The following is a 15,133-nucleotide window of genomic DNA, read 5'->3' on the forward strand; positions in this document are numbered from 1 at the left end:
GATGAACAATGAGGGAGCTGACTGGTGGAACCAGCGGAGGAACATCTGAAAGCCCCTGCGCCCCACATCCGTAACCCCCCCCCCCCCAAAAGAGTGGCGCTGGACCGACCGACAGACGGGTACTGACGGATGGACGCGCAGAGCGGGACGCGCCGCGCAGCTTCCAGATAGACAGGGGACGCGCAAGATCTGCCCGTGTGCGTGTGTGTATGTGTACGCGCGCGCGCGTGTCGCAGAGACTCAGAACCCACCCTGTGTGTGGACGTGAATGAATAGGTTCGTGTGCGAGTCTGTGCGTGTGCGCGATGCCGAACTGGGTCATGTGGACCACCGGAGGAGCGAGAGATAAACACGCACTCTCCTCCCGCGTCTTGGCAGGTTGAGAAGGTGGGCGCGCAGAGGAGGGATCCCAGGTTGAGTCCTCAGCGCGGCTCTCGGCCATCAGATGATGCTGTGATTCGATCCGCCCCCGAAGTAAGTCACAAACTGACGAGCATCTCCACAAACTGGACGGGGAATCATCAGAAGGCAGGAGGAGCGCAACGCAAAGACGGACCTCATCCAAGATCTTTCTAGCTTTGGAATTGCACGGCACGGAAGAATAGCTGGCTTTTTCCTCAACGGAAGCGAACTGTTTCGCGAGAATTAACATCTGATTATTATTTTTCTTAAAAAATTTATAAATAACTTCTTCACACGGGAAGGAGAGCCACCCGTCTGCCAGCTTTCGTGCGGAGCCCAGCGGATCAGAGCGCAGCAGCTCTGTGCGTCGAGCGGATGCAGGACCATGGAGGAGAGAGACAGGTCGCCAGCAGGTGAGCCGGTCAGGATGCACCCCGAGGTGCCAGAATCGGGGTCAGTGTGTACGGCATCATGATACAGTCAGGGAGATCAAAACAAAGCATGTGCCTTATCCAAGGCTGTCTGTTCACCCAGACACATTATTAAGCGCACGCGTTTATTATTCAGAGAGCATTGCTTCCACTTCATCTTATTTAAACTTTGACCCACTCTAATGGACTATATTCATATAATACTAATGCACTGAACAATAACAAAGAACCGAGGCTTACAAATTACTATGCCATTAGCCTCGGATTAAATCAAGTGTTAATGGTTTGGCTGCAATTTAATTAGCATTTTCATCCTCATGTTCGCGCACCTATTGGTTTCCCAGCTCTGTTCTTAACGGTTCAGTTTGTGCTAGATGGATGCGAGGGCATCCGGGCCACTCCACGTTAATGGTTTTCTTATACATTGTCTGGGGCAGACAGGTGATATCATCCATTAACGCTGTCTAATGCATTTAAATAAGCAGCTGACCTGACAGATCAAACCCCGGGGAGGGAGGGACAACCCAGACAGTGGGAGAGGACTCCAAATGAAACAAGACGGCAGCCCGATTTGTTTTTGTCACTGTTATTGTTTTGGTTGAGGTGAGCAGCAGCATTTAGGCCAAGATGCATTTACTTCAATGTTTTACCTCAAAACAAGCAAATATTTAGAACTGGAGCCCTGAATGGGTTGTATACACATGTTCATCTTGCCCTAAAACCATAACTAGATCGTTATTAAGTGTAATTCAATAATTGAATTATCAATAATTGAACGGCTCCACTTGGTAACCCTACAGTGTTCTTCAACAGAAGGTATACATCAGCGTCAGTCTACTGTGAAATAAAGAATTCACATTCCTCATCCAACATGGGCCCTCAGTAAGCTGTGCAGGGGGTGGGGGGGGGATGAACTAATCCTATGGCGAAACTAAATGAGCTGAAAGACAATTATGCCTGCCGGGAGGAAAGAGACTCTGTAAATAACTGGACACAAAGCGAATAAGAAGCTTTTTTTTTTTTTTTTTTTCGGTCCAACCTCTTCCGTGATGTTTTCAATCGTGTGTCCTGCTGACTGGAAAAAAATACAGAAGCGACGCCCGACAGTCTGCACACTATGTACACTGGAGGTGTGTGTGGGTGTGTTTGCTATAGGAATATAATCGCATTATGTGCATAATTTGCTTTCCTCCATGTCTGATGCGCGCAAAGTGTGTTCTCTCTAATAGCCTTACTTTTCTCGCATTGACGCTGCGCTAATTGCTTATTGTCAGCTGTGCAATGGCAGCTGAACTTGCGGCGGGAGGAGGAAGACAGCGTGAGCTCAGCCTGATCACAATCGGCGTCGGCCAGCGCATCGATTTCGCTCACCGGCCTCGCCGCTAATCGACACGTATCGTTGTGTGGTTGCCGTGTCCTCCTCAGCCTGTGATAAGATCATTTGGCCACACCCCCCTTCCCCAGACCCCTGTTTTGTCACTGGTATTAGACTCGCATTGCCCCATGTATCCCTCATCATAAGAACATGGTCTAAGATCTGATGAAATGGGAGAAACACCTTATTCTGCCTTATTGGATTCCCCCCGTCACGCTACGCCTGCATCACTGTGTCTCTCTGTGGTCACAACGAGGCATTCCTGTTGGAAATTGAGGCTGTTGGATTGTAATAGAATATGTTGACGGGAGGGTACACCGTGTTCCCTCGGTAAATGTTTTCGCAGGACATGATTACAGTGAGGTTGGCGATGACACAGCACTCACCAGAAGCTCGGCAGGATCTAATTCCAAATATTTAACCTGAAACAATACGCTGCAAATGCCATGTTTTGTTTTTACTATGGACACATTTTTTTGTCCTCCTGTGCAGCCTAAGCCACCTTCTAAAACCTCTGGTGGTGATGTCTTCAGGGGTCACAGGTCACCCCCAGCAGGGTCCCCAAAAGGCAACCGGGTTCCTGCCGGCGCACTTAGTTCCAGCGCCATCTCCACAGGACGTGTGACACAGTGAGGGGGGAAAGTGGCTGTGGGGAAGGAGAGCAGAGGGGAGGCATGTCAGGGAAGGAGCGCTATCTCAGCGGGAGATCAGGACAGTCGGGCAAAGCTGAGAACAGGTGATTTATCAAAGCAAGCGTCCGTGGTCTGGGCTGCAGGTTAACGTATCACAACACAGCAGGAGGCTTCATGGCAAGGAGAGGCTAAACCCACTGTTTCAATGTGGCTTTTCTGGTTTACGCTCCGTTAAAAGAGGGGATTTATATTTTTATGCCAATGGGGAATAAAGTGGGCTGACTGCAACTGTCTGTCACAAGCTTGGGTTTGGATTTGGCTGCACAGTGTATAGTGGCCCAGGCTGGTGTGTTGGTGTAGCATCGAGTACATTAGTAGATCTCTATAGAAAAACTGGTGAAAATTGCCTCTTGTATATAACAAGACACCTCGTCCGTCCATCCAGAGAGCCCTTCTCCCCGGACAGACTGCGAGAGGCGCCTCAGCAGTCACATCATATTTCACTCACTGTTTTCCTTTTGACCCAGAGGCAAGGCACGTTTGGCGTTTTGACAGTAAATTGGACACAGGAGATCAGTCTTCGCCCGTAATGACTCGTCTGCCAAGAGCAACAGCAACTAGTCCATTAGTGATGGAGGGGAGGTAAAGACGAGAGCCGATCTATTTATTTGTTCCAGTGGTCCCTCGTTTACATTTCCTGGAACAGACAGGAGGCAAAGAGACGATCGGGACAGGATAAGACCAAATCAGTGGAGTGTGAAAAGCCACTGACTCTAAAATCAATTCTATATTTAAGTCTAGCTTTTTGTGAATTAATGAAAGAAAATTCTGCGCCACCAATTAAACTGCCTGTGTCTACATTGGTGTCTGAAACTGTGTATTTCCCACAACATTAATCAATGTTTTGTGTCATGTTACAGAATTGCCCAGGAAGTCTATACTCCCACAGTGTAGCTGAACAAAATATTTCACTTCATCATAATCAGTTTGCAAAAAATGCTGCACAGATGTTTGTGTTGTTTTTCTTTTTCTTTTTTAATTGCCAGTCCACCTTATTTCGATAATGAATTGGAAACGTGTTAGCGTTGGTGCTCAGTGGGTACACTGAGAACAAATAAGCCCAATTTATTTCCGTTATTGAGGACCTTGGCCTTGAACCTATGATGTAAACAAAGATCCAGTCTTTGCCCAGTGCTGAACAGACGTCCACTCAGGATCCAGAATGAATGTCTCTCCCCCGTCGCTTGGAAACAACAACAAATACCTCATATCGGAGCTACTTCCCACGTGTTCACTGAAGGATCCTTTTAAAACTGGGACCTGAAAAATATTAAGTTTCCTGTAAAAACAACTTGCCCAAGATGTTATTTTTTCTTGTCATCCCATAGCAAACAACTTGGAAAACCCTCTTATGTTGGATCTCTGCATATATTCCCGGAAATCATTTCACACATTTAGTCAAAGAGTCTGTTATTGTTGGTCTATTCTTCTCCGACGGTCTGTTTTAAATGTTTCTTACATTCAAAGCAGACAAATAAAGCAGACCATCTCTTTTGAATGGAAAAAAAAGACTTTTGAAACAGGCCAATTAGATTTTTTCCATACCAATGAAACAGTTGGTAACAGTGCAACACTTTGTATTTGGTTGCCCCTTTGCTTTCGTATCAACCTAACCAGACAGTGCTTGAGAGAGGAAATCTATCAGTGGGGTAGGAGTGCTGATTTTCATTCTCACATTCTGCTATGCCTCTGTAGGAGGAAAAGGTCATCAGTTTCCATAGCTTAGACTTGTGAAGTCCAGCACAACATCCCTCCTGTGGTCGTTTGGGTGTAAAACAGGATGTTATTTAGTTTCCTGGAAACAATGCGGTGTTTAAGAGGGTTGCGTTGTAAATGCACTCCACTTTATTTGAGTGACTGCTAAATGGAGCGTGGTCATCAATCTCTATTTGAGAGGAAGTTAATATGGGGGAAACATTTTAATGTTGCTGAGTGAGAAAAGGTCAATTTTCAGGAAGTAATGAGATCAACATGTTTTTGTCTGACTGCTGCGTTTTTTTTTCCCCCTCACACTTTTTTATTAATCGCTGTTAAATAATGAAAATTATGCGGGGGAAAAAAACCCCAAGGTGGTACCTCTAGACAGGAATTAGTGAGCAGCCCACGGAAAGGCTTACAGATGATTAACAATATGTGGGACTGGATTAAAACGCATTTCAAGTCAAATCCTCATCTGTGTTTATCGCTGGGTTTATCGCTCAGTCCCACTTCCTCGGGAGGAGAGAGGGAAGCGCCGTGCTGCCGGCTCTGAGCTTCCCAGCAGCAGAGGAGGTGGCAACACTAAAAAGGCCTTTGACGGCGTGCCACTATGCAGACCCCTCCACACCCCCACAACCCTAGCCTGACTTTCCAAACACTTCTGCACAATCATCTCCCGGAGATCAAGAGAAACTTCAGGTCTGTGGTTCACGGCATCTTGGGAACGATGTACAAAGCCCCACACACAGCCCTCAGCCACTCATCACATTTCGGGATGCTTAATCCACTTCTGCAGAGGAAATGAGCGGCAGGCAGCGTGCGCTGCTGGGTGGGGTGCGCTGCTTTTGTCTTGGCGGGAGCTGAGTAATGCGATTAAGATCCGTGCTGGTGCGCCGCGCAGTCGGCCGACCGGAGGAAGTGTCAGTAAACAAGCACCGCCTTCTCGCTCCGCGCTGTTCCCGCCGATAAAGGCCGGGGGTCCTCGCAGGATGGGTGGTCCGAGGAAATGTGCCTCCGGTCAGTCTGTCTGACTGCCTTGCCCGTCCCATCTCAATGTTTAATTCGCCAGGCCTGGACCGCGAACTGATCTGGATCCCAATCAAAGTCTTTTTTGTCGGCTCGCCGAAGGCTACGCAGTGGGCGCGATCTGCGATGAGTAGGCTACAATATTCATAGTCTCTTATATAACGATCCCCAAGCTCGTCAAGACGCCGGCGTTATCTGCCGAGATACATGCGGGCCAGTCTTTCTGTTTCTCGTCGATGAGGAGCCAAGAATGCCAGCGGTCGCATTTCCTATTTTAACCGTCACTGTCCTAGCGGCTAAATATAATCACAGGATATGTGAGAGACTCTGAGACCGGCGGAGTTTTCTTAGGAAGAAATAAAACTCTGCGCTGCTTTGACACCTCTCACAATGCACCTGACAGTCGACACAGGCGTATTTCCTTGATGCCCTTATTTAAACCGCTGGTACGGAGAAAAGCGGTGGCCGGGGGGGGGGAGGGAGAACAAAGAGCCAAAGCCGCTGCCTTTGAGTGACGGATGAAAAAGGCCATCAGCAGAATTGTTTTGTGCTGATTTGGGGGGCCTATTAGTATGTGCACGCGTGTGCATCCCGCCGCGCCTGCTAGGATGATTCAATGATTCAATTTGATAGTGCGTGGAGGGAAGAGGGGAGGATTTATCAGAGACAGTGGATAAGATCATTACGCGATGCCCTTTTCTTCCCCCCCCCTGAAGGCCCACACTGGCTTTACTTGTTTTTAATTTCAATTTAAAAATGCACTTTTTTTTTTTTTAATGCCCTGATGTTAAATTTGTTGTCAGTTGGCACAGGCTCAATCTTTGCTGGAGTGGTTCAAATCAGCTCGACCTATTTTGAACCTGACACATCTAAAAAAAAGAAAGAAATCAGCTCCAAAAATGCAAATCCAAAAAGTCACTCTGGCAAACCAGATCTCTCTCTCTCTCTCTTTTTTCCCCTGAGCAAGACCAAGCCCCCCTGCTTTCTTCCAGCCCCTCTGTACGTATCAAGAGCGTTAGTACATAAGAAGCATCAGCGGCAAATGATCTGTGGCCCGCCTTACCACAACGGACACACCTTAAAGCCGTCCGCGCTCTTCATTTGTCAGTCCCTCTACCTGCCCATATTGATTTTCCTCATAGCTCTATGCCAGTAAGTGCTGTTAGAGACAGGCCATATCTGAAAGCCCGGGCCGGCGTGATCTATAGAGATGGCAGGAAGTCCAATGCATTTGCTGAAAGCTTTCCCTCGTAGCTGCCTGGAAATGAAGGCCCGTTAAAGTCCCTCTGATTTAGCCACCCTTGGCGTGCAGACAGCAGCGTGTATATGGCAGCGCGCGTGACGAAATGAAGACGTGCCTGTGTACGATCTGCTCTGAGCGTTCCTCTTCTCCCTGCAGTCTGCCCCACAGCGTCAAGGCGAGCCTGTCTCTTTCTCCGTCGGGGCCGGGCCGGGCGGGCAGCGGAGGGAGCTCGCCCACATCCAAGACGGGCTACTGCGGAGCGGTGCCCGTGGAGGACATGCAGGCCCTGGCCATCACCTCTCTGTCAGCAGCAGATGTAGCCAAGCAATATGAGCATATCCGAGAGCTGGGGAAGGGCACGTACGGCAAGGTGGACCTGGTGGCGCACCGGACACAAGGTCAGTGGGAGAAGACGGCATTTCTCCAACTTTTTTTTGTCTTGTAATTGTGCTTTGTGTGTGTGGAATTGGAGATACAACACTTAGATTAGGATGCTTAGAGGTCCCATATGAAGCAAAATTCACTTTAGAGTTTTCTAATAATTTTGGGTTTGTTGTTGAACATCTAATATGAGTTATAATCTTATAGAATAACAAATTTGATGCATCGATGGGGGAGTTAATCTGTTATGTATCTTAATTGTTGCATTTAAAAAAAAAAACATTTCCTAGAAAACTGTCACAAAGAGTACTTTTTTGCAGTACTCGTATATGCCGTGGGTTCCAACACTTTTAACAAGAAGTTGAAACCCAGAATTTTGTGAAAGGTTACACACTGTGATGTAACAGACTGCCAATCAGGTCACGCAGTCTAGATTCAACACATGTTGATGACTGTTGCAGGCTGTAAACAGAGGGCTAAACATAGTGCAATGCTTCTGGAGCGCTACAGATGTTTTCTTTTCTTTCTTTTTTTTTCAGAATATACAGTGAAAATCTGCTTCACTGGCTCCCAAAAAGCAAAAGTAAATACTTGAAATGGGGGCAATATGGGACTTTTTCAGCTATTAAAATGAATGCTAGCTGTGAGTTGATACACAAAACAGTGTGAACAGTGTCAGAGGGGCCAGCACATTCAAAATGCAGCGTGGGCCTCTATTTCTGCAGCTGTGATCGCGAACAGCTGGTCGCATGTGTGAGACTGCGGCACTAATCATTCACTCTACATGTTAATATGAATGAACGTATCAGCTGTTGGGCCGCCAGGCTTGGGCTGAGCACCAGACAATGCGAGCAGCCCTTCGCAGCTCCAGAGTTTCAGGCCATGGTTGAAACCCCACACGCCTCCTCTCCTCAGCCCGGTTTAACCTCCAACTCTTGCAGGCACCAAGATCGCGCTGAAGTTTGTCACCAAGAACAAGACCAAGCTGAAGAACTTCCTGCGGGAGTACAGCCTGACGGGCTCGCTCGGCTGCAGCCCGTTCATCATCAAAGTCCTGGACGTGCTCTTCGAGACGGAGGACAGCTACGTGTTCGGACAAGAATTTGCCCCCGCCGGGGACCTTTTCGACATCATCCCACCGCAGGTAAAGCAGCCGGCGCTGCCCCATCTCCACCAATCACTGTCCCCAATCGGCTGCAGCTGTGCCAATCAGTCTGCCAGTTTAACAAGCTCTCCCTGGGATTGGATCCTCGTGTCAGCGCCATTTTTTCCCCCTCCTCTCTGCTCTGCTTTTTTTGCAGTATTTCTAGTAGATGATGCTTGAAACGCATCCCTTCAAACTTGTTTTAAAGACTCCTTAAAAACAGTTGCAGCTGAATTTAGAGCCATGGCAGTTTGACTTTTCACTGCTGGCTTGTGTTTTTCCCCCTCCTCAGTCCATTAGTCACTTTCTTCACTCACCTTCACGCAGCAAAAGCCTTTCTCTCCCAACGCACCTCGCGCTGGGACCTCTCACAACGGAGCGGTCTGTTTTGTTAACTCCTCCCTTTACCCCCCGTCCCCCTCTCTGTCTTCTCTCTTTTCAGGTGGGTCTCCCAGAAGAGATGGTGAAGCGCTGCATGCAGCAGCTGGGCCTGGCGCTGGACTTCATGCACAGCAAGAGCCTGGTGCACCGCGACGTCAAGCCCGAGAACGTGCTGCTGTTCGACCGCGAGTGCCGCCGCATCAAGCTGGCCGACTTCGGCATGACCCGCCGCGTCGGCTGCCGCGTCAAGCGTGTGAGCGGCACCATCCCGTACACGGCGCCGGAGGTGTGCCGGGCCAGCCGGGCCGAGGGCTTCGTGGTGACCACCAGCCTGGATGTGTGGGCGTTTGGCGTGCTGGTCTTCTGCATGCTGACGGGCAACTTCCCCTGGGAGGCGGCGCTGCCGGCCGACGCCTTCTACGAGGAGTTCCGGCGCTGGCAGAAGGCCGGCTGCCCCGTGGGGACCTACCCGTCCCAGTGGCGCCGCTTCACCGACGACGCCCTGCGCATGTTTCAGCGGCTGCTCGCCGCTGAGCCCGAGAAGCGCTGCGGCGTGAAGGACGTCTTCTGCTTCGTCAAGTACGAGCTGGTCAGCGAGCTCCGGCGCAGGGCCTCCTGCCGAGCCAAGCGGGGTGAGAGGTCCAGCTCGGGTGTGTGCACCAGCAGCTGCGCGTCCTCGTCCTCCTCCTCCTCGTCGTCGTCCTCCTCGCGCGCCGCCCACAGACACCCCGAGCCCTCCACGCCGCCGGGGACGACCTGCCTGCGGCCGGCGCCGCTCAAACGCAGCGTCCTCTCCGACCCCCTGTCTCCCAGGGACGAGTCCGGACAGCACCAGTCACCGGGTCGAGACAAGAACAAAAGCCAGATGGTGATGGCGACCGCCATCGAAATCTGCGTGTGAGCGGGCGGAGTGTAATGTGAGCGGTGGGGACGAGATTGCTCTTCGCAGAGAACGCAAAGCTGGGAAGAGGTCGTTGGTGACGACCTCAGAGGGAGACGAGAACCCCCCCCAAACAGAGAGGTACTTTCAGCTTGAGAGAGAAGCTCAGGATCACACTAGCCCCCCCACCCCGCCCGGCCGCAGCAACGTGCGTCATCAATCAGCGGCACCTGCTCGGACAGCTTATCAGAAGCACATGGCTGTTTGGGTTTTGATTTATGACCAAAGACGGCTTCCTTAAAGCACGGCGGCGTCCACCGAGACGCTCCGCCGGTGTCGCTCCTCCTCAGCGGCTCACTCTGCCATCCAGACGGCCGTGCGTTTTCGCCCCCCCAACACATACACACACGCCGCGGCGGTGCTAATATCCCTAAGTAAGACTTCAGTTCTCAGCCATCGCTCCATAACTGACTTTGAAAGCAGAGTTTAGCAATCTGGGGAGCTCCGGGGAGGCTGATAGCGTCTCGGCTAACGGCCAGTGATCTAAGAGCGACCCCCGGTCCAGTCTCAGTGCCACCCTTCTGATAACGTCCGCTGCATAAAATTGGGTTTTCTTCTCTGAGAAGATATGAAACTATCAAGAGACGGTGAGAGAAAAGTGAACTCTTCATATTCTCCATGTAGCAGCCTTTCATGTGGGTGCCGCCGAGACAAATTCTCAGTATTTGACATCACCTCAGGACACTTCAGTGGGTCACTTCCTGTTTGATTATTAATGGAACTCTGCCGAATGGCCGGGAGACACGTCCTCCACTTTTTTTTTTTTTCCCCCCCGAACTGCTCGTTGTGAGATTTCATTCCGGTGTGACACATTACAATACAGGGACGGTACAAATTGAAAAGACTGGTTAACGAAGAGGACGGAGATGAAATATCTCTTCCTTTTTTTCTTTTTTACCTACTGTGTGTGTGTGTGTGTGTGTGTGTGTGTGTGTGTGTGTGTGTGTGTGCGATTCTCAAAATGCTAAAGCACAATTTTTTTCTAAAAAAAAAGAAGAAAGAAGACAAGTTAAAATTCTGACTTCAGTGTAAATCATGTGAAATTTCTACGGTTGCACCATAATATCAGGTAGTATGATGTATGTAGCTCTACAATTTTTTTATAGGGCCGGGGCCAAGGGAGGATTTGGGGTTTTACAGTTGCTATCAAGGCAACGCACTGTATGTAGCAACAAAATAAAATATAATGTACAGTATATCGAAAGCTGAACATATACATTAGGAAAACAATCTATCACAGTGTACAACATGGTAGCAGCTGCTGTTGTCTGTTTTAGGTTTAGCCGTTTGGGCTCGTGCCTGAGCTGAATCGCATTCCAACGACCCTGTGAAGTCGTTCAAGTGTTCATGTGCTCATCCCTCCATCTTCCAGCCTCCACAGCCTTTTGAATCATTCATTTCCTGCCCTGAATCATCACGCTTCCTGGGCGCTCAGTTAGCGCGGCCCATTCAGACCCTTCAGCACAATCCGGCTGTATGATAGCAAACAAATGAATCCGCCCCGGCGTCGCAAGTGGCGTTTGAAATTGCCGAGATGCGATATTATAATCAAAAAGGCTGGCGCGTGGTGTTCTCCTCCTCTCCGCCGCCCGTTCCTGCCCTCAGTTTTAATTAGATCTCCCGGCCTTCACGCTGTGGGAGCTCCTCCAAATGGATGAGGACGACGGCGGAGCCCAGGTGTCTCCCGTCCGGAGGGACGACTGCTGTGTCGCCCGTGACTGATCCCGACCGCGCCAACCATTCTTCTCTGCAATTACGAAAGCGTCACAAACTGTTCGATCATTCACGTTTGAGTGTGTGTGACCCATCAGCTCTGTCGCCATAGTGACAGCGTCGGCGCTCTCAGCTTCTGTCCTCCACTTGAAAATCAAGTCTAATTGAGCCCAAATGAAGCAACTGGCCACTGTCCTCCCCTCCCAGTCACCCCACCGCTCCTCTCGACAGCTGCTTGGCTTATTAGGCTCCGTGACACATTTCTGCAGATTCTCACATGTCATTTTTATTATTATTATTATTGTTTTTTTGTTTTTTTACGAGGACCGAAATGCTGGTCTTCCTCACATATAATCAAAGCACTATCATTTTCCCTTGTCTCTTTTCATTGCCTTGATTGGACAAATTTGACCTGATTGGTGATGACGTCTCCTCGAAGGGACGTATTGTACGCCTCGCAGGGACTGTTGCAAGGTAATCCGGCAGCGGATTGATGTGGGATGAGTTTTCCCCGTCCCTGCAGCTCGCTGCTCTGTCTGTGTGTCGTGTAATGCGGCGTCTTAATGTCACTACAAGACAGGCATCAGAGTGGACGGCTCGGGAAAAAAAAATAAGGAGGGAATCTGCGTTGTGATGCAGTTTAACGCCATGAAATGGAACATGAGCATCCTTGAAAAAAATATCTCATGATATTTTAAAACGTGACCTTTGAATCCATAATTACATGTAGCCCCCCCGTGTAAATGGCACACTGTTCTAGCACCATCATGGCCATAAGCACTGTCTGATATTTGCCTGTTATTATGTCCAGTTTGTTTTTTCCTTCTCATATGAGTTGTTATGTGAGAAAATGTAAAACAATGCTTTTTTCAATTAAATTTTTAATTTAATTGAATTTAAGCTCCAGAGAGCAGCCATGTTAATTTATCTCAATCCAAGGAAATGTTGATTTAGACGTCCATGTAAATACTCTGTGTATTGTGTCTTTAAATAAAAATAAAAAATAAATATATAAATAAAATGTTAATATATGAGGAAAAAAATAAATTTATGCACCACATCTCTTGACTCCAGGGTGTTTCTGTGGCCAGTTGGTGGTGGAGTACCCCCACCCCCCCCGCCCCCCCTCCCCACCCATCTACTGGACAGTGTAGACAAAGCTATTTCAGACAGCTATGTACAATTCCCCAGACTACAAATTAGATGAAGGTCAGCCACAATCACATGCGATTTCACCAGGCTTTGGTCCGTTTTGCCAATTGCTCCTCTCCCTTCCCCAGGTCATTCTAATAGGTTGACTTCCTTCTTCTGAAAGGCCAATTAACACATCTGTAGATAGGGGCTATCTATTGCACTCAAAAAAGAGCCAACAAATTCCAGGGCAGCTACGATGTGAGCTCCAACATTGAAAGGGGGGGAAATCTTTGCTCGAGTTGTTATCGGGTAGCTTGGCCAGTGGCGCTAAGCTGTGCCGTACCTGCCACCAAGGAAAAGCTAATCGGTTCAGACGTTACAAGAGAAAAGGGAAAGGTCACCCATGACAAGCGTGGTCAGTTTAGTGAAGGGAGACTTGTCATTTGCGGTCAACTGCTCTCTGCCTTGAAAGGGCTCCAAAGTACTTTTAGTGCCTCAGGAATCCAAAAAAATTGGAAAAATTACAACCTGGCACATCAAGGAACACAGAAAATGTTTGTGACAGGGGAGGCGATAACTTGAAGGGGATTGGGAGAATCAGCTGTCTGTCGCAATAGGACCAATCAGTTTGGTTACTGCCAGTGTGCCCAAGCACAATATGATCCGATTTGACACAACAGGACATGATGCAAAACAATGCTATACAGTATAATACAGTAGCATACAGTATCATATTATACAATACTGTACAGTATAATATGACCCAATAAAGTATGATATGATAGTGTCACTATGATATGATAAAATCAAATGTGATGCTATACAATATGCCTGTCAAAACACATGTTAAAACAAAGAATGAAAAATACATGACATCATTGTAAAATCCTGCAAGCTTCATGCTTAAAGACTCCTGTTTACAAAGGTGATTGAGGAAGGCAAAGGTTGGTATTGAAACAAATTTAGCTTATATTTGGGCTTCCAGAAGGTAAAAGTTCATCTCTATGGTAGTGAAGTATTGGTAGTTGAACAGATTTGTCCAAAAGATAGCCAGAAGTCAAGGCTTCCTAATAGTTTCACTGGCCTGAGGTGAGTAACGATGCCCTGAGATGTTTAACCAAATTCAAGCCAAAGTCAGTGAGGAATGAAATGAAGAAATGTTGTCCACAGAGAAAAGCCTTCAGTGTTGTCTTTATGTCTTCATGTAAAGGCCCAGTGTGCTACAGATAGACACCGTGAAAAAAATGGAATGTAATTTCCTCACCTATGTTTATTGCAGTGTGCAATTACCTTTATGGAATCAATGTCTTTCTGTTTGCGGTTGACTGCAGTTCTCGTTTAATGGGGGCCACCATTTCCTATTAAAGCCTAGAAGGAACAAACAACAACAATTTCTATTAGACTCGATTTTTTTCTTCTTCTGCTTTTTCCTCTATTTCTAACACCATTTCCTTACAAAGATGAAACTTTTAATTTGGAAGTATATTTAATGTTCAAACCCAATTATTTATAAATAGATGAACTGTAGACAAGGAAAATCCACAGTGTTCTCTGTCGTGAAAGATGCTCTGGGTTTTTCAAAGGAAAATTGATCGAAAACACCTTAAGTTTCCTGAATCTACAGCCCCAGACAGTACATGCAGCTCTTTTAATGTGACCACTTTTGCCCAATTCTGATTGAAAGTGGCAGCAGTTACGCTCTTCATCTTGTGGGGGTTCTTAAAGGGCACATCGCAGAAGTAGCCGGTGGGTGGTTTAATCGCAATGAAAAGAAAGATGGCTCAGTCTTAAAGTTGAGTGAAAATACTTTGTGTTAGAGGCTGCCAAAACAGATGAGCAAGATTTTAATTGAAATCCAAAATATCCAATTGGTGTTGAAGGTTACATTAACAACTAGAGCAGTTGCAGGTTAAAAAAAATACAGCGTAAATTCCCCCATTTTAATCCTTTGCAGAATCTAGAATTTTGGGAATTGTTGATATCTTTTCAAACATATGTGCAGCTGGTAGACTTCTTCCCCCCGATTTGACCCTGTTAAGATTTATTTAACCGGTGTTGGACTATTTCTTTGTGAAAGCTTGGAGGAAAGAAAAAAAAGAGAAAGCAAAAACCAATTTAAGACTCAGGATTGTGGAATCTGGGTGTTAATCCGTCAGTAGGTGGTCCAGAGAGTGAACGGCGAGCTGAGGCGATATCCCTCCATGCAGCCGTCTACACAAGATCAAGTTCTAAATCGCCCCCTCGGTTGTGCTTCCTCAGCGAGCGCTGAAACGCCTAGTGTGCGGTGACCGTGTGACTGACGTGGGAACCATTTGCTGTCTCATGCAATTCCCACATGAGGCACCGTGACTTCTGATGAGCATCGCCAGGGCAACATTTTAATTTTGCCTGGCTGCTGATCCATCCTGAACGGAGACCTTTGGATGGACGGAGAGACTCAAAGCATCAAAAGGACGTGTGAAAGCAAAATAATGACACAGCGCTTGACCCTTTGCTCAGCGCTATCTTGCTCACTGTCGCTTCGGCCGTCACTCAACTTCAACTGCATCAGCACATCACCTGTACAAGGAAAT

The 15,133-nt window shown here is 47.8% G+C and overlaps 1 protein-coding gene across 1 annotated transcript; it reads left to right on the plus strand.

The window, feature by feature from the left end:
* Nucleotides 1-18: 18 nt before the first annotated feature.
* Nucleotides 19-12,502, plus strand: sbk1 (SH3 domain binding kinase 1). The gene is made up of 4 exons (XM_076034467.1): nt 19-815; nt 7,024-7,265; nt 8,190-8,392; nt 8,835-12,502. The coding sequence occupies exons 1-4, from the start codon at nt 778-780 to the stop codon at nt 9,672-9,674; spliced, it is 1,323 nt and encodes a 440-aa protein (XP_075890582.1). The 5' UTR covers nt 19-777; the 3' UTR covers nt 9,675-12,502.
* The last annotated feature ends 2,631 nt before the right edge of the window (nt 12,503-15,133 follow it).

This window comes from Nelusetta ayraudi, unplaced genomic scaffold, assembly GCF_046127955.1.
Source record: "Nelusetta ayraudi isolate G7.1 ecotype Tasmania unplaced genomic scaffold, CSIRO-AGI_Nayr_v1 ptg000042l, whole genome shotgun sequence".
NCBI lineage: Eukaryota > Metazoa > Chordata > Actinopteri > Tetraodontiformes > Monacanthidae > Nelusetta > Nelusetta ayraudi.